The 20,706-nt window shown below is 40.3% G+C and overlaps 1 protein-coding gene across 3 annotated transcripts in view; it reads left to right on the top strand.

Annotated features, from left to right (window-relative positions):
• Positions 1–20,706, top strand: part of epha8 (eph receptor A8) — a 178,861-nt gene that overhangs the window by 46,432 nt on the left and 111,723 nt on the right. For all 3 annotated transcript variants that reach the window (XM_072715766.1, XM_072715764.1, XM_072715765.1), the window contains 2 exons: positions 2,181–2,245; positions 7,660–8,323. In XM_072715766.1, coding sequence (XP_072571867.1) covers positions 2,181–2,245; positions 7,660–8,323 — 729 coding nt within the window. The remainder of the gene's footprint in view (positions 1–2,180; positions 2,246–7,659; positions 8,324–20,706) is intronic.

Below are 20,706 nucleotides of genomic sequence, written 5' to 3'. Positions count from 1 at the left end.
GCTGGCTTTTTTGTAGCAACAGGAACTGCAGAGCTCCTCTAGGGAGAGGAGAGCACAGCCAATGATTTTCTGGGCTGAGTTAATGACCCTTTGCAGTGCAATTATTTCTTCAACAGTGCACCTTCAAACCACACGTGAAATCAGTAAGTCAACACACTTTCTATGGAGCACCAGTAGAAGGACTGGTTAAATGGTACAGTCCACATTAGGGGTGTTTGAAATAGTTTTACATAAAATCTTCCTACAAGGTGAGGTTATTTTTTTTTTCTTTACAACAAAAGAAAAATTTTAAGACCCCCTCTGCTATTTTTGTCTCTTTGGGGGGGTCTGGGTCTTGATCAGGGGGTACAGTACCCCCCGTAATTTGAACCATGGCCTCAAGTCTTTTCGACTATAAGTGATGCTCGCCCAGCAAACTGTGGGTGAAATAAGCAACAGAATATACAAAAATAAACAAACGGAGTACCGAAAGGAAGACCTCAGAGCCGCTGCGTCTATCTGTACCACCATCTTAGAAAGCATATAGCACTTTTCACAATACAGTTGCCTCAATAAGTGTGTATGGCAAAACATTGTTGGTTTCACACCTCATTTTCCATTTTGATATCCAAAATTTTTAATAATCACAGAGCAAAGGATAGCATGTGAGGATGAGGAAGAGAAACAGGAAAACTGAGTGTTAAAAAGAAACTAAAAAAACAGAAAGTATACCAGTAATCCCCCATTACAGCTCCTCACTGTTAGCCATTCAAACATAAATGCTCCTTGTATGAGTTGCCATTCACAGCTACTGGACAACAATGGAAATAAGCCAAGTTTCCACCCTGAAACTGTCCTAACTTAGCCCATCTAGAGGAAATTACATCCCTTCACTTTCCAAATAAAATGTCTTGTTAAACTGCCTATAGCCTCTCCCTTTTTACACAGCGAACCTCCATGCCCTGACCCATAGCACAGGCAATACAAATTAGCCCGGTAGTTTAGTGGATCAATTAAGGTCGGGACTAAAATGCTGCCACAAGAAGAACCCAGCAGCTATTTAGTAAATACCATAGCAGAAAAAATACATTATAAAAGCTCATGCGCTGAATATAAAAGTGAATGCAGTTTCATTGTATTTTTTAAATTGGGGGTGGAATGTGGTTCAGCAGATTAGACCTCCTTGCCTGTCAAGGTTGGTGGTTTAAGCCTTGGCAGAATAGTCATATCTCCTTTGGGCCCTTGAACACAGCCCTTAACCTCCCAAAAAAGCTCCATGAGCACCAAATAAATGGCCTGACCCTGCACTCAGACCCCAAGATTCGCTCTCAACTGTATATATACACCGATGAGTCAGAACATTATGACCACCCCATGTGACAACAATAACGTGCTATCTTGTAAAAACAGTGCATGTCAAGGTCTAGGAGACCTGCTACATATGTTACTATGTAGATAAGGATCAGACTTGTTGGTCCCACGTGTCCCACAGATGCTTGACATGTACCTGGCTGCCCACATGACACAACAGAAAGCAGGATTCATAGGGCCAGTTGACCTTCTTCCATTTCTCCAAGGTCCAGTTCTAACACTCATGTGCCCAATGCTGGCACTTTTGACGGTGGACAGAGATCAGCATGGCCACTCCGACTGGTCTGTGGCTAAGCACTTCTGTACACAGCGAGGCTTGATTCACTGTGTATCATGATACATTACTCCCATGACCATCATGAAAATTATCTTCCATATGTAACCTTCTCTTGGTTCATACTACACGGGATAGTTACCATATAATACCTCCCAGATCTTGACATACAGTACACAGTTTTTATGAGAAAGTCAACATTATACACTTCATGTAAGGGTGGCCATAATGTTTTGGTTCATCAGTGTATATATTTATAGATAAGTATTATATGGTAGTAACCTAATAACAATATGCTGTGATTAAACATCAAAGCAAAAGTAGCAAACAAAAAAGATAAAAAGATAGCAAAATGGTACACCTAGCTTGATTGAAACTGTATATTAAAATCTAAAAAAAAGAACTATTGAAAATTTCTAAATTATGTCCCTGAACGTCATTTTCACTGCCAATGACTTTTGCATGAAAGTGAGGGTATATGGAGGTAATAACTGTTGTTTTCTTGGGATATGTTAAAAACTATACATTAAAAAAAACAATTCTTACTGTTTTGCAGTAAATCTGCTTGACACATCTTCAATATCAGGTGACTGGGGGTGGCAAACGTACCCATCACATGGGGTGAGTAATCAGGATGCCTTTTTTCTTTTTAAAAGCTAAAACCAATTATATATGTTAAGTTTTTGTGCTATATAAGTGTTGAATATGTGTATGAATCAAAGAGTCAGGGATACTATTTATACTCATATTGTTCTATCCATCTATCATCCAGTCACTTATTCAGTACCTGGTTGCGGTGAACCTGGGCTTATCCCAAGAAATACAGTCATTAGGCCAGAGACACTCTAAACTGGATGCTACACTATCCCAGCGTGTAAACTAACACACAGTCACTCATTAGGGGCAGTTTCGAAATTTGCATAATCTCTCAATTCGAACATGTAAACATGTTCATTTATTGTCTGTGTACTAGGGAGTCTCTAGCAGCTGGAAGCAAATTCCTTGTGTGCCCTAGCACACTTGGCAAATAACGCTGATTCTGATTCTGATCATCAAACCTGTAACATTGGCAGTATGTAGCCACAGCCACCACTCCCATGCAACAGTGGTTTAATCAGTACAGAAGTAATAATAAAATCCATACAGGAGATATAGGAACATATAAGTAAGAAATGCCATCATTACACGTTAAGCCACATTTATTCAGTAGACCATACAGCTAAAGGAAAGTAATATGCATTTATATTATAGTAATATATAAATATGTTTCATGTTAACTGTAAAGTATGAGATTTATGTTACATGAGTGGGACATCCTGATTTTGCCAAGTTTAGTGAGTCCCTGGGTCAACAAACGAGAGGCTTGCATTGCACTTCTTTAACCAATCACAGTCTTCATCATATGACATAACCACATTGGTCCATTATTTTTTCTCATTTTCAATCTCAAGGCTTCCAACCATAAGGTAGGCAGCGGTGTGGCTTAGCGGGCTAAGGCTCTGTGCTTGTGATGGGAAGGTGGCAGGGTCAAGCCTTTTTATTATTCTTGTTTTAATTATCATTATTATGATTACCCTTATGGTGGTGCAGTGGTTAGCACTGTTACCTCTACCTCTGGGCCCTGGGTTCAAGTCTCTACCAGGGTTCCATATGTGTGGAGTTTGCGTGTTCTCCCTGTGGGGTTTCCTCCAGTTTTCCCCCACAGTCCAAAAACATGCTGAAGCTGATTGAAGTTACCAAATTGCCCATAGGTGTGTGAGTGTGCCCTGTCCTGGGTTATTTCCTGCCTTGCGCCCTTTGCCTCTGGGATTGGCTCTGGACCCCTGTGACCCTGGATAGGACAAGAGATTTCTGAAAACAGATGGACTATTACCCTCATTTAATAAAGGCACTGTATTATTATTACATTCAAAGTTCATTTTTGTCTTAATTCTGGGATGGATTCTTAAGTTTGGGAGTTCTGGGATAGATATTATAAAATTATTAGTCTACAAAATTTAATGCATAAGGTAGCATAGAGATTATTAAGCTCCCTAGTAACCAAAAGGTGACCAGTTCAACTCTTGGGATCTCTTAATATTCAGATGTAGAAATGACTTTGTATCAGTTCATATCATCTTCACATTGCTGTTCTTTCTGAGGGCCTCAGTGACTTGTAGCATGGGTAACAAGAACTCTTTTTCGAAGACAACAGAATCTAGCTAATCCCTCTAGTGTTTCCTGGCTCTTCCATCCATTGAGACTTGTCTAGGTCCCTCGGTAGCTGACCTAGTGGCATCCTTATAAAACAGTTTGCTAATTCTGAGCTGGATCTGTTTAGCCTTGAGCAAAGGAGACTAAGGGGGGACATGATCCAGGTCTATAATATTCTAACAGGTCTGGATGCTGTTCAGCCAAATGGCTATTTCAATATTAGTTTAAATACTAGAACTCATGGCCATAAGTGGAATTTAGCGGGAGAACATTTTAAAACAATTTGAGAAAGCACTTCTTTACACAGCGTGTAGTTAGACTATGGAATAGTTTTCCTGCTAGTGTAGCGGAAGGTAAAACCCTGGGTTCCTTTAAATCAGAGCTAGATAAGATTTTAACAACTCTGAGTTATTAGTTAAGTTCTCCCCAAACGAGCTTGATGGGCCGAATGGTCTCCTTTCATTTGTAAATTTCCTATGTTCTTAATTCCTCTTGATCTGAAGGTGTGTCAAAAGTTTCATTCTGAATAAGATGACATTTTTATAACAATGATGCAGTATATGTCATGTATATTATCATTTATATGTGTAATTCATATTGAACTATTAAGCTGTATTGTTAAAAGCTGCACCTACATTTTGCATATTAATTTATCTAAATTCAATTCCATTTTAATAGTACTTCCGTAAGTTTAAATTCAAATTCTGCATTGTTTTCAACTGAAATTCAAATTAAATTCAAATTCACAAACTGAAATTTGGAATTTGAGGGCCATTTCAATTCTATTCTGAATGATGCAAGACCCTGACTCCTGCTATACACAGCCTGCATAAGGTCTTCTCACCCTTTCCCAAGGCATGGAATGATTAACAAAAATCAGTTTAGGGCCATCAGATAATCTATCTTCATTGCATTTACAAATGTATTGAACCTAAGAATGTTCACCTCTACAGCTGCCTTCAGTATAGCCTTTCCAGCCTATCAGTACATTTCTGCTGTCTCAGGAAACCCCATGCATGCATTTCGCTGAAAGCCTATTTCTTCAGCCTGACAGCTTCCCTTACCACTATAGTGTCCACCAGCTGTCCCTGTGGATTCAGGGCACAGCTCTTTCTTTTCAGCCTCATTTGGCATGTATGAGATGTTTTTCCAAAGGTATGTGGTGAATTCATCTTGCACATTTTATTTCATCTTCAGTCAGATCTTCATTAAATGGTGACTACTTGTTTGGATTGCCCTAGGGGTATGGTAGGCGGCGGAAAGTGGGAAACAGAATAAGGGGAGGTTTTTTTATGGGGGGGTTGTCTCTTCCTGGAAGAGACAAACGCAGTGAGAATGAACGGAATGATTGGAATTGATGGAAGACGATCTATAGCTGGACTGGACGTGGTTTAATTGCATGGCAATATTGCAGTTAAGTGTGTTAAAGGAATGTTTGTATTTTATTTGCGTGCTTGTGGTTATAACTAGTAGAAGGTCTAGGTATTTATTTCCTTGTTATTTTTTCTTGCTGGCTTCTTTTAAGTGCCTGATGGGCAGCATGCACCAAGAAGTTGCTAGGTCAGTTCGCCCCAAATAGGAAGAAGATCGGAGGCAGCACAGTGGCATTGAATGAACTGTGGGCTATTGATCAGCTTTCATGATACGTTCTTTTATGTTTTTACCATGGGTCCATGTAAATGCCTTGTTTTTTTTCCTTTTTGTTTTTTATTTCTGATAATGATTTTTTTTAGTAACGGTAGTGTTGCGATTCGGCGTGCAGCGAGCGGGGAAGTAGGCAAGCGGAGCCATTCTCACGGGTAAACAGGGGTTTAATATCAAAGACACGAACACGCAGGAACATCCACGGACATTACAATGACAGATCTGGGGAAGACTGACTCAGACGAGGACTAAATACAAAAGACAAGCTAGACATAACAGGACTCAGGTGATCACAATCAGGGCTGAACACGAGGTAACGAGGTGGGCGTGGCACACATCAGGAGCGGACGGAGCGGATCATGACAGGTAGTAGTGTGGTTTGCTTGTATTAGTTTTGTTTGCCTGCTCATTTGGTTGCTATGTGTTCACAAGATTGTTTGAATATATGTATTTTCTTCCTTTTTAATTAAATAAATTAGTTGTAACTTAATGGGTTCTGTGGCTCATATCTGGGATTTTAGGACCTGCCTACAGTAAGGGGTATTTGGCCAACATAGGCTGGTTCTCTGACAATAGCCCTATCATTCTCTTTATCTGATTATCCAAAACACATGGCCTCAAGTAAGATGCCGCAACTATAGTGAATCATTGGCCTTTAGCCTAGGGTGCTCTAAGTCCATGTCAATTTAATTTTTATGAGGTCCAGAATGGTTTGTCGAGATTTACAGTAGACATGATAGATAGATAGATAGATCATGCAAAAGGATGTTCACTAACAACTGTTCTGAAACAATTAATGTAACAGTTCATAAATGTATAAATTAATGCATAGATGAATCACCTATTTAATCTGATGTTAGGACTCAGCACTGAACACATTGGCAGGATTCAGACAGCATACAGTGTACAGACAAAATCTTATGGACACTTTGATGACTGTATACTTCCAGCAGTATATTCTGCGCTAATGACTTCCTTATGGAAAAGGGAGATGGGTCTCACTGCATGCACACTTCTGATGACACTGGCCAATCACATCAATGGATGTAAAGGCACAGAAATTACAATGTCCTCCTTATCTTAGGATAAAGAATCTTTTGAATAAACACATTGTTCTGAGTTTTCAACCAGTTGAGGTACATGATTTTAACAGATAGATCTGGTATGAGGTTACATTCTGCCAAGCAAGACCTTTCTTGAGTAAAGTTTAGATACTTTTCAATGGAACTCTCCATCAGAGCTTCACTCTTCATCATTGACAATTACAATGTGAACTTCGCATTGCTTCCATTTGAACATTGCTTTCCTGAGGACATTTTATTTCACCGCATGAGGACCGTCTTTGCCCATCAGCATTCCCCAGCATTTTGTGTTTGTGTCTAAACGAAATAAATTTGTTTCCTAATGCGTTGTGCCACCAGTGGAAGATGACTACGCTGACCGGACTGCTCAGTGATATGTAGCATAAATATCACTCACCAAACCACTTTTTGGGAGAATTTGGCATTAGTGTACGCACTCAGTTTCAGTGTGCCGGTTTTTGACATGTGTGAATATTGTGTAGCTGATATTGTGTAGCTGATATTTCTTGAAAAGAGGGCCCATTAGTTTATCTCTCCCATATATTTACAGGTTACCCTATATTATTCCATCACAGCCAAGCCATCCACTACCTAACTTCATCACCAGTTCTCATGTTCGTCATTCTTTTTATTTACTGATCAGTTTGTTTGTGCCTTAATTCACCTGTTTATTTATTTGTTCTATTTATTCACTTCATTGTCCATTCTTCATATTCATTATCATATTAGTTTTTCCTTAGCAATATTTAGTTGTTCTTGTATTATTTTGTGTCTAATCTATTACAACTGTCTTTCTTGTGTTGATAAACAAGCACTAGGAGTTACTGATTTCATAAATTCCGATTCCTCCAGATATCTCAAATGATTACTTCCTTCATTTTTATGTGAATAATTCTGATTAACTGAATAATCCCATGGATGGCTTTCACACTGCTAATGTGATGAAAATCCCTCCAGCACAGCTGACATGTTCATTAATTTCAAATTTAGTTTTTTACATAAATATGTGTAATCAAATAAAACGTATAATACATGTGTCTTAATATTGGACATCTTAATATATACCCTTACTTTTAGGTTATGGAATAATGTTCCCACTCTTTCCTGTTATTCTAGTGGGAGTCCATCAATGGAATGAATGAATACTTCAGCCCAATACAGGCATATCAAGTTTGTAATGTCAGGAGTCCTGGTCAGAAAAACTGGCTGTGTACTAACTGGATCCAACGGGATGGTGCACAGCATATCTATATTGAGGTCAAGTTCATACTGCGGAACTGCAACAGTATGCCTGGTGTGCTTAGCACCTGCAAGGAAACATTCAACCTGTATTATTTTGAGACAGACCATGATGTTGGGACTAACATCTGGTATAACAGGTTTTCCAAGATTGACACAATCGCAGCAGATGAAAGCTTTACCAGCATGGACCTAGCGGTGCGGAGGCTTAAATTAAACAGAGAGGTGCAAGGGGTTGGTCCCCTAAACAAGAAGGGCTTTTATCTCCTCTTCCAGGATACAGGTGCCTGCATCACTATTGTTTCTGTGAGGGTGTACTATAAAAAGTGCCTGGGGATGGTCCACAACCTGGCCGTATTCACAGACATAGTGGCAGGAGCAGACTTATCAGCACTGGTGGAGGTTTATGGTCAATGTGTAGACAATGCAGCTGAGGAAGACACCCCAAAAATGTACTGTAGCGCTGAAGGGGAATGGCTCGTCCCAATTGGGAGGTGTGTATGCACTGCTGGGTTTGAACAGCAAGAGAACTCCTGTGTAGGTAAGTAAAGACATTTCCTGATTCCACATTTTTAGTACATATTTCAGATTGGTACTAGATAAATAAGTAATAAAAATCAATGTGGTTGATAAGATTTTTAAAACCACTTCACACTGTCCACCCAATTAACCAAAATTAATTATGGAGACACAAAAGAGCAAATATGTGTGTGTGTGTGTGTGTGTGTGTGAGAGAGAGAGAGAGAGAGAGAGAGAGTATGTGTGTGCATTCACATATACAATGGTACCTCAGAACTCAAACTTAATCTGTTCAGAACTCCGGATATAATCCTAAAAAGTTTGAGTTCTGATCGAATTTTACCCATAAGAAATAATGGAAAACCAATTAATTGGTTCCCGGCCCCAAAAAAATTACACCTAAATATGTTTTTTAAGAATTTAAACACAAAATGAACAGGATAAAACAAGAAGAGCACATACTGTACTAAACCCGTCTAAGCACATTTATCAAAACAGTAATTTGTAAAGTAAGAAAATAAATGTATCCAAACAATGTGTAAAGTAAAAAAAAAAAAATGTGTTCTGCCCCGATCGTCCGCTCCTTCCGTGTGCCATGCCCCCTCATTAATCCCGTGTGTAATCCCCGCGTGATCAGCTGTTTCTGGTTGTTGTCCGCATTTCAGTTTGTTTCCCCAGTCCGGTCATTGTATTGTCTGTCTGCGTTTTGTCTGCCTTACCTGTAATTTAACCCCGTATTCCCAGACACCCTTACATCTGTGCCTTTGTCTCCGTTCTGTCCCCGCTTGGCATGACAATATTATTATAATTAAATGTATTAATGGTTTATTATCAATATTAAAATAATTAATAAGAAATCTTTATTTTTAAATATATTTTATTATATAATAATAATTACTGTCTATCATTGTCTAAATGTATTTTTACTGTCTAAATATATGTATTCAGCTAGTGTAAACATACACGATGCCATCACAGTGAATGCAAGGCTGAGACTGAAGCGTATACCCTTTGTTTCCGCAGAGAGACGTGCCGCGTGACTCATTTCCCTTCGCATTATTTTAGGTTGGTGTTCACGGTTCGACTTCTGAGATTCAGATCGAGTTCTAGGTCTTTTTTTTTCGAACTGGTTGGTTCGACTTTTAAGAAATTCCAGTTCTAATGAGTTCGAGAACCAAGGTACCACTGTAATTACACATATACTGTCTATCTGTAATTATATACTGTATATAGTACTGTGGAAAAGTTTTAGGCAGTCAGAACAGTATGTCTAAATATAACACCATAGGCACGGAGGGGGGGGATCATTTTCAATCCAGGAGTTTTATGCTCAAGACCAGCTCATTTTGTCTTCATTCTGGGGGAACATCAATGTATTTTTTTATCACAGACTTTTCAAGAATCAAATAATAAATAGCTTATTGAACTGTTCAAGTAGTCTGACATTTTCAGCCCCACCTGGTCTCTTTACACAACCACGCACTGCGACTTACTCAGAGCCAGTTACTTTGTACCATGTCTGAGCATGATTGCCCCCCCTTCCAATTCCCCCACTGGTCTGCCCTCACATTGCACTTAACGGTCCTGGCCCAAGCATGCTTTCATCATCACAGTGTGTATTTTTTGTGCTACAGAAAACATCAGAAGGAAAGCACTGTCATGCAGCATAATAGAATTCATGATAAATTTCCTTATCTTGTGGCTTATTTTGGCCATGGTGACACATGCAGAAACACAGTATGAAACACATCGATTATTATTTATCTGTGCTGCAGGTATAAGAACATAGTGCCACATTTTACCAAATGAGTCTGTGCAGAATAGTATTGCATGGGATACCGATACTGAAAAGTACTGTGGTACCACATTTTTCAAAGCTGTCCAATATTTCATTTCTACCAGTAATAATTACACTATTGCAGACATCGGTAATGTATTGCTATCCATCTAATCAGACTCACTATATCTGAGTGTCACGTAACGCAAGGCAAGTTGGTGCAGGGCACAGAAACAGACATGGGAGTCGAGGAGTTTAGGTAAAAACTCGGGATTTATTAAAGGGGTAAACACGATCAGGAACAGAGAAACACTAGTGATGTTAAGAAATTAATGATCAGACTGGGGAAAGACTAACAAGAAAGCACTTAAATACACAGAATCAATTAGACAGGGCTAGATACAGCTGGTAAACAGGTGGATTCCACATGAGGTAAATGAGGGGGTGTGGCACACAGGAGGCGCAGCACGATCGGGACATGACAGAACCCCCCCAAAGGCACGCACACCGGGCACGTTCAGCCGGACAAGGGGAGGCTGGCACATGACCCAGGGACTAACCGGACAACTCCACCTAGAGAGAGACAAGACAAAAACCATCAACGGGGCAACAGGAACAGCACCTATATACAGAACAGGCACAAAGACAGCAACCACGACATCAACTGACAAACCGCAGGGAAGGCAGGCACACAGGGGCACCAAAGACGGAAACACAGGACCTGGTGAAACCAAAGGAAAAGACACAGGGGGAGCACCAAGAGGAGGGACAAACCCACCAGGGGGCACAAAACCAGGGGAAAGACCCACAGAAGGAACCAAACCAAGAGGGGGCACACCAACCGGGGAAGTGAAGGGACCAGGAGGGAACAGAGGCGGAACAAACAGACGCGGAGTTAACACAGGGGGCACACCGACAGGGGAAACGGAACCAGGAAGCGGACAACCAAAAGGGACCAAACCAGGGGGTAAAGAGGTGAAGGGCGGGGGGATCCAGGGAGTTGAAGGGATCCCAAGCGACCGCGAGGCAGGAGTAGGAGGAACCGGCAGAGGAGATGAGGAGGGACCGCCGGAGGAGGCGGGGAGGGACCGCCGAAGGAGGCGAGGAGGGAGCCGCAGCAGGCAACCCTGCAGCAACAGCCATCACAGGAAGGACCGCAGGCGAGCGACGAGCAGGAGCAAGGGGGCCCGCAGGCGACCGTGGGGGCAGGGTGGGTGGAACCCTCACCCTTTGTCTTTGTGATATGGAGAGAAGACTCCCTCTCCTGAGGCCTCCCTGTTGAAGCAAACTGGCGTTGCGGGGGCTTTTAAGAAGTCTGGCAGCTCGAACGCCAAGGGAGGGGGAAAACCACAGCTGGTACAACTTGTACAGGCGTAATAAAGACCACTTAGTGGTTAAACCTGAAACTGTCTCCATTTCTTAACTGACCTGAAGATGGCTCAGCAACCCTTTTTTGCAGTGGTGTCAGCAGTGGTACTGGAGGAGTATTGACAGCAGAATTGGGGACTCATATTTGTGACTCGTACTTGAGTCACATTCAAGTCACTTTGGCCCCGTTTACACTGCAGGTCTTGATGCCTAATTCCGATTTGTTGCCTATATCCGATTTTTTGGACCGTCTGTTTACACGGTCTTTTTAATTGTGACCCATATCCGATTCGTGTGTTTACACTTGCTATAATTTCACGCATGCTGAACGGGGGTTTTTGCACGACACCGTAGCCAAGACGGACGAACGCGAAATTTGTTTTATGATAGCTTTGCGATGTATGCGAAGTTCGCCGAACAACATCACGATTTTGAGGCGAAGGAGGAGGAAAAGGGCCATCATTGCAGCCAAAATATCCTCGAAAACAGATTTGTTTCTGTAGGAACCTTTAATTTTATCCTGAACGGATTCTTCTCCCCACAGGGTGAGAAGGTAGGCTATTTCAGGCGCCGACCACTGCCCTACACTTTCCTCCTCCATGTTTCGTGTGTTTCTTGAATGTTACGCTTCCACACGTACTTCCCACGTACTTTTCACGTACGCTTCACGTACGCAGTTTAATGACGTACAGAACGCAATGCCTCAGAAAATCCGATCTGCCTGTTTACATTACAGTCGCATTGGCCCATATCTGATTTATATCTGATTTATTTCCACATATGAATGAGGCCTGAAACCGATCTCGAAATATCCGAATGCATGCGTTTTTTTCCCGTTTACACTGTCACAGAACAGATCCGATCTGTGTCACATATGAGCAAAAAATCAGAATTAGGTCGCATTTAACAGACAGTGTAAACGGGGCCTTTTAAATTGACTTTCGACTTGACTCATTATTTTTTTACTCAGTCTTGACTCCAATTCGTTGATAGCAACTCGTGAACAATAAGAGTCTTTAAGGCTTCTGTTGAAATTTCTACACACGTGAAGCATTGAGTGTGCAACTCTCACTAAACCGTAATGGAGATAAACACATCAGTATGTGTGGCTGTGCACAGAGCATTGGAACTGGAGCTGGAGAAGCATGACGTAAGGAGATATCAGCAAACAAACCTTTTCTGTTTTGCCACTAGTTCAAATTGACAAAGTGCAGGATATTCTAAATGTAATTCCAAGTGTTGTTTTACATTAGAAGGCATCACTTAGAAATAGGCATTGCTTAACCTGTGTCATAAATTATATATGGCCTATATTGTGCTATTATACAAATTGGCATAGATTGCCATAAATCTGATACTTTAGCAGGTATGTCCCAAAAGCACAATTTAGCAGATGCCAGCAATTAATTTGATTGAACAGTAATATCCCTGACCACTCAACCCGGAACAGAGGGTAGCGGTGAAGGGCTGACCAATTCCATGCAAAGTGTGGGAGGTATGCTGCTTCCTGAGTGGCTGGGCGAGGGCAGGCAACTGGGTTGAGAGGCGATCTTTGCCCACTTTTAAATCAGAGGATTTCCTTCTGTGTGGAGCATCTTCCGGGACTTTGTGGGGCTTCTAAATAGGTCTCCGTAGTTGCATGTATTGTCATGTAATTGTGCTGTATTGTAATGTCAAGTGTAATGTTAAATGTTAATCATTGAATATAGAGTGTCTGTGTGTGTGTGCCCACCATGCATGTTAGGAGTAAGCCTATATACTGTATATGTCTGTCTATAGAAGCAAAGGTTTATTTAAAATTGAAATCACCGCAAGTCGCAGAATTTTCAACTGATTTTCAAAAGGTCTGGTTTGTTACGAACGTCAGACATGTATTCATGATACAGAAGACTTGATCAAATTAAAAATTAAGGTTTTCATATTTAATATAGATAGTAAATAGTACTTGTATTCCAAATCAATTTAGTATTTTTATTAGAATACCACACTTGAGCTCCTGAGAGTGACCCATTCTTTCGCAAATGTTTGTAGAAGCAGTGTGCATACCTAGGTGCTTGATTTTATACACCTGTGGCTATGGAAGTGATTGGAACACCTGAATTTAATGATTTGGAGGGGTGTCCCAATACTTTGGCAATGTACTGTGCCACGCAGATGCATACTTAACCACCAACACACACATGCACACACACACAAACAGGTTTGTAATTATATCCATTGATTTATAACATAACATGGGTTGAGAGGCGATCTTTGCCCACCATTCTTAGTGGGACACTCTGGGTGAACTGTTGGGATGCATGCACAGCTTGGAAGGGAATTAGCTGGCAGACCCCGGCTCCCCTGCAGGCATCCCTGGTGGGAGCCCCCATGGAGTGGGTGGATGTGGATGTACTGGGCACCTTCCCCTGCACTGAGGCTGGGAATTGCTACATACTAATGGCTATGGACTATTTTATGAAGTGGCCTGAGGTGTACAGTGATGCTTGAAAGTTTGTGAACCCAATAGAATTGCCTAGAACTCATGGCCATAATTATTGGGAGAACATTTTAAAATGAATTTGAGAAAGCACTTCTTTACACAGCATGTGCTTTCCTGTTAGTGTAGCAGTGCAAGCTAAAACCCTGGGTTCTTTTAAATCAGAGCAAGATAAGATCTTAACAACTCTGACCTATTAGTTAAGTTTTCCCCCAAAGGGCTTGATGGGCTGAATGGCCTCCTCTCGTTTGTGTTATGCCTGCATTTCTGCATAAATATGACCTGAAGCACCATCAGATTTTCACACAAGTCCTCAAAGTAGAGAAAGAGAACTTAGTTAAATGACAAAACAAAAATATTTCACTTAGTCAATTATTTATTGGGGAAAATGCCACTAAGGCTCCCCAAAGAGTATTTGCTGGTTGGAGGCCCCTGAGGAGCTGCACAGTAACCAGAGGAGGACCTCAAGGTGCAAGCATGACTGGGTGCCCGTCTTCCCCTGGTCCTGTGGCCGTATTGTGCAGGGGACCCATGGCTGCAGAGGATTTCCTTCTGTGTGGAGCATCTTCCGGGACTTTGTGGGGCTTCTAAATAGGTCTCCGTAGTTGCATGTATTGTCATGTAATTGTGCTGTATTGTAATGTCAAGTGTAATGTTAAATGTTAATCATTGAATATAGAGTGTCTATGTGTGTGTGCCCACCATGCATGTTAGGAGTAAGCGGGGTGACAGGCAAGGTGGGCAGTGCAAGTGTGCTGTAAGAACGACTGGTATGGGTGTAATAAAGACCACTTAGTGGTTAAACCCAGAACTGTCTCCATTTTTTAATTGACCTCAGGATGGCTCAGCAACCCTTATAATACAGCAAATAGGCTAGGTCAATTTGGCATCTGTACCTACAGATTATTATTACACACAATTTTTTGCAAAACTGCTTTGCAGAAAAAAATGACTTGATCTGTACAGCCTACCGATCTGTTCCTTCGGTTCAGTTCATGTAAGAAAGTAAGAGCATGTGAAATTTATAAATGAGAGGAGGCCATTCAGCCCATCATATACCTGGATCATGTCCCCTCTTAGTCTCCTTTGCTCAAGGCTAAACAGATTCAGCTCAGCTAACCTCTCCTCATAAGACATTCCTCTAAGACCAGGAATCATTCTCGTAGCTCCGTTGCACCTTTTCTAAGGCAGCAATGTCCTTCTTAAGGTATGGTGACCAAACCTTCACACAATATTCTAGGTGGGGTCTTACCAAGGAATTATATAAATGTAACATCACCTCCCTTGACTTAAACTCCACACAGCTAGAGATATAACCCAACATTCTATTGGCCTTTTTTATTGCTTCCCCACACTGGCAACAGTGGGACAGGGAAGCATCAACATACATTTAAACCAAATACAGAGGTCTTTCTCATAATCAGATACCTTTATTTCAGTGGAACCCATAAAATATCTGCATTTTATATTTCTGCTCCCTGCATGGATTACCTATCTACGTTACCTATCTGCATGGATATTTATCTACGTTAAATTTCATCTGCTAGGTATCAGCCCAGTCGCTAATTAGATCAAGATCCCGTTGTACCCACTGTGCTGCTAGTTCAGTATCTGCTACACCACCCACCTTGGTGTCGTCTGCAAATTTAACCAGTTTACTGTATGTATTGGTGTCAATATCATTAATGTAAATTAGGAACAATAGTGGTCCTAAAATTGAACCCTGCAGTACACTACTATGAATGCAGGCCCACTGTGACATTGTGCCTCTAATACCTACTCACTGTTTCCTGTCTGTTAACCAGTTTTTGATCCAAGCTGCTACCGTTCCTAAAATCCCTGCAGCTTTGATCTTAAGCAAGAGCCGTTTGTGGGGGACAACATCAAAGGCCTTCTGGAAATCTAAGTAGATCACATCATAGACCTTTTTATGATCAATTTCTCTTGTAGCTTCCTCAAGGAACTACAGTAGATTAGTTAAACAGGATCTAGCTCTCCTAAATCCATGTTGGCTATCCCTCAGAATGTTATTTAAATCCACGTAATCTACCATTTTCACTTTGATTATAGCTACCATTACTTCAACAGTTATACAAGTTAAACTGATTGGCCTATAGTTTGCTGGATTACTTCTATCCCCTTTTTTGAATATGGGTGTTATATTAGCATGCTTCCAATCAGAAGGTACCACACCAGCAGATAACGATTTCTGGAATAGTAAAGTTAAAGGTTGGCTAATAATATCCTTCATTTATTTTAAAACTGTAGGTAAGATGCCATCAGGACCCTGCAATTTGTTTATTTTGAGTTTAGCTAGGTTTTGTACCACATCAGCCTCAGTTATGCATATATTGGTCAAAGACAATACTGTATAGTGTAATGTACATATGCGTATGTCAGGCATATCATTGATGACATGTCTGTGTTCTGTACTTGGGCACAGTTAGCAATCACTCTTGTCAGATGAATTGAACTTTGGGGGTCAAACGTGCTTAGGCAAGGTATGGATCAGCCTGTATGAGCACTATAGATATCATTCACATAGATGCCACCTTGGTCACTGCTGTTCATTGGAGCTATGCGTAAACGCAGCCGCAATCTTGATACGAGGTGGCCACTACCCCTTAATGCATGTCTGTCTATAGAAGCAAAGGTTTATTTAAAATTGAAATCACCGCAAGTCGCAGAATTTTCAACTGATTTTCAAAAGGTCTGGTTTGTTACGAACGTCAGACATGTATTCATGATACAGAAGACTTGATCAAATTAAAAATTAAGGTTTTCATATTTAATATAGATAGTAAATAGTACTTGTATTCCAAATCAATTTAGTATTTTTATTAGAATACCACACTTCAGCTCCTGAGAGTGACCCATTCTTTCGCAAATGTTTGTAGAAGCAGTGTGCATACCTAGGTGCTTGATTTTATACACCTGTGGCTATGGAAGTGATTGGAACACCTGAATTTAATGATTTGGAGGGGTGTCCCAATACTTTGGCAATGTACTGTGCCACGCAGATGCATACTTAACCACCAACACACACATGCACACACACACAAACAGGTTTGTAATTATATCCATTGATTTATAACATAACCATAAGTGACCAAACAAAATATGAGACTTTTTGCATTTTTAGTTTTTTGATTGCATTCACAGATATTTGTGGGGACCTGAAAAATGGCCCCATAATGTAATATAAACCTAATCTACACACACAAACAGACACACACACACACACACACTCAGAAAAACAAGACAGACACATACACATATAAGGAAGGTACACAGTGAACCTTGATGTTTCATTTTCACTTGTTTTTTCCACGACTGAAAATATGTAGCAGTTAATGGCAGCATAAAATTAGTTGTAAAAAACTGCAACCCCACTGAAAATAAGTGGCAGTTTCTGGCAGCATAAGGCTACAGATAAAAAAAAAACTGCTGCCCCCATTTAAAATATAGGAAAGTTATTTTGATAGGATAAATCCTAATACAAATGTCCATTGAAAACTATGGGTCCAATATTTTGGCACAGTAGCAATGACCAACAGATATGACTGAAATATTTTGCTGGTGTTATGGAGCGAGGGGAACATGGACCGAGGAAACAGGAGTGAGACTCATGGAATCAGGTGAACTCGGGGTTTAATCAAACAGGCAGGCACAGACAACGACAGCACAACATTAATGACTGGACTTGAGAAACATACTTGAATGCAGACTTACTGTAAATACACAGGACTAATTAACAACAACGAGAAACAGCTGGTAAAAAGGGGATTCCACACGAGGTAGCGAGGGGGCATGGCACACGGAAGGATCGGATGAGCAGGGCATGACAGCTGTAGTATCAAATTCTGACAATACAGCAAAAAAGCCAGGACTTGTTTATCCTCCATTGTTTTGGGGTGGCGGTGTAGTTTCATTTGAAATTATGTGTCAGGCTCCGAAACATTGAGTCATTGGCATGAAAGTGACTATAATGTATACATATTGCACATTTGAAATAATTTACTTGCCAGTTGTTCAGTCAACAATAGAAGCAATAGACCATAGAGTATTGTTTTATGGTTGGTTATCTATGGAACATATGGCTTATTAACTGTCAGCTTCTTTGAATCTGACACACAATACTCCACTACTCCACACTCCACTCTGTTTCTTCCTTCTTAGAATTTAGTGCTTCGCAGTAGCTCCCAAACAGTGAATTGCCTAAGTCAGTTGTTTGCAAAACACAGCTCATTTGTATTTCTGCATAGATAATATGCAGATGTTACTGTTAAATTTTTTTATTTCATTAACATTACTAGTGAAAATTATGTCATATTTTGATACTAGAACAACAGCATCAAACACTGATTAAAGGATTTAAAAAGGGTGAGCACCTTTTTCAGTGGTCATATTACTGCTCTAGTGTGTAGTCTTTATTGTGACATTTCTCCTACACACTAGATTATATAACCAGCTGTCTTTCTGTTTCACAAGATAACATTTAAACAGGTGATTTTTATCTTCTACATATGGGTCATGGCATTTTCGTCTAAGGTCAGTAGAAAGCAGTGGTGTAAAGTACTTGAGTAAATGGACTTCGTTACTGTACTTAAGTATTTTTTTGGCTACTTTGTATTTGTACTGAGTATCAAAAATATAAGCAACTTTTACTCTCTACTCCACTACATTTGTGACTGAATATATGTACTCTTTACTCCACTACATTTGAACGGACGCTTACCGTTACTCGCTACATTGTGATTGCGTGCGACAAGTCAGGATCTTTATCTACCACGGCTAATTTCTTCAAGTATGTCTGGCTGCAGCCTGCAGGAGGGCGGGGTTGGACATCCAACCCCGCCCACATCCAACCCGGCCCATTCGTACCGCGAAAGCCACGCCCTTGTCCAACACGTCTTAAAGCGGAAGCCAAAGCGAACTCGCAGAACGGAATCGTTGTAGTATCTGTTATGTCATTAAGTTAAAAATCTTTAGTGTCCCAGTGTAATAACAGTGCTATCTATTATTTATTATTTTGTTTGTTAATGTTTCTGCTAGACACACTATTGACTGTCAATTACTGCACAAAGATTGTGGGACCCGCATGGTTGTTTGTGGTTGTTTTGCTGCTGGTTAAACGTTTCCATCAGTTAGCTGACTATCTAGCCGACTCACTACCAAAACTATGGTAACTAGGTAAAGACCTTCTTGCTGATAATATAGCTTCCATGTAGTTAACAAGACTTGACACTTAAAGACTTTGTGCGTCATCAGATATTACTGTCTGCTCAAACGACTGTTCAGCTTGCTTCCTAAGGGTTACTAGTTATTAGCTAGTTAGCAAAGCCACTGTGGTAGCATCCATTAAGGCTGTGCGATATAGCAAAAATATTTTTATCATGATCATATCAAACGATATTGATAATTATCATGGTGTAATTCAAGTCATTATTTTATTACTATGAGTGCTCCATTTTTGCTTGAAATGCCCTTAAGAATTGCCCTTAAAACACCATTAAAGTCAGCTCTGAATTTGTTTTTTTATTAGTTTTTTTTATTGTTTTACCTTTTTTTTGAACATTTGAGTTTGACTGAGACTGACTTTTTGTTCTATTTTCTTCTTCTGCCATTTTGAAACATTGAGGTGTTCAATTTAATGTCTATATTAGGAAATAAGGCCTCATAAATAAATAGTTCCTTGTTTTCCACATTTCTTGGTGTTCTTTGAGCCTACATTCAGTACGAGTAAAATACTTAAGTTCTTTTAAAATTGGATACTTTACGACTTTTACTCAAGTCTTATTGGAATTGGTGACTTGTAACTTGTAATGGAGTAATTTATACAGTAAGGTATCTGTACTCTTACTCAAGTATGGTTTTCATGTACTCTTTACACCTCTGGTAGAAAGTCAATGTAACTAGATCACCAGGACATCTGGCTTTCTGTAGGATCCATCCTTCAAAGAACAAAGAATATGCCATTTATTTGCATGTTTGACTTGAGTTTCTTTCAAGTCTTTCTAACACAGTAGCTATTAGGAGGCTAAAAAATATTTTTTTTCATTTTCCAAATCTGAAATTTCAATATACTATTCACCAAACTGTCAATATAAACTTCACCTTGAAATTAATCAGATTGCATCACGAGACTTGCAGATTTTATTATTATTATTAGTATTATTATTATAAGCCCTGACTAATTTTATTCTTTTGGAACTGCCTTAGTTGAAAACATGATCTCCATATGTCCAAGTACTGTGGGGTATCACTAGCCTGGATCCAACCATCTAAGGTAGTGCAGAAGATCACAGGTGGTTACATGCCAGGACTCCCGTGCTTTGATGAGGCTCTGGACTGCGTAGGTAAGTTTCAGTGGATCAGTTTGCCTGACCCACTACTTCTGAGCAGTTTTTGGGTAGAGTTTAGTGTTATCCTCTGTTCTTACACACATAGATGACATTGATACTTTAAGTTTTGTTTTGGCTCTGGAGGACATTCAGGCAATATTCAGCAAATATCACAGTGCTAACCAGAAACCCAGAAAAGTGCAGGACAAAGTGCCAGGGAGCAGAAACCAGGAAGCAGTGAAAGAAGTTATCTGGCAGACAGAAGTCAAGACAAAGGGAAGCTCAGGGAGGCAAAGATTAAGAGCAGAAAAAAGAAACAGATATGACAGAAAGCAAGGGACAACATCAAGAAACCAACAAATTAACGCACAACCAAACCAGGCTTGAAATAGCAGGTAGGACTGCTGCCTAATTTGCACATTGATGCATGTTAAAGA

Source organism: Paramormyrops kingsleyae, chromosome 8, assembly GCF_048594095.1.
Source record: "Paramormyrops kingsleyae isolate MSU_618 chromosome 8, PKINGS_0.4, whole genome shotgun sequence".
Taxonomy (NCBI): domain Eukaryota; kingdom Metazoa; phylum Chordata; class Actinopteri; order Osteoglossiformes; family Mormyridae; genus Paramormyrops; species Paramormyrops kingsleyae.
The sequence above is the reverse complement of the archived record's forward strand: the minus strand, read 5'-3'. Positions and strand labels throughout refer to the sequence as shown.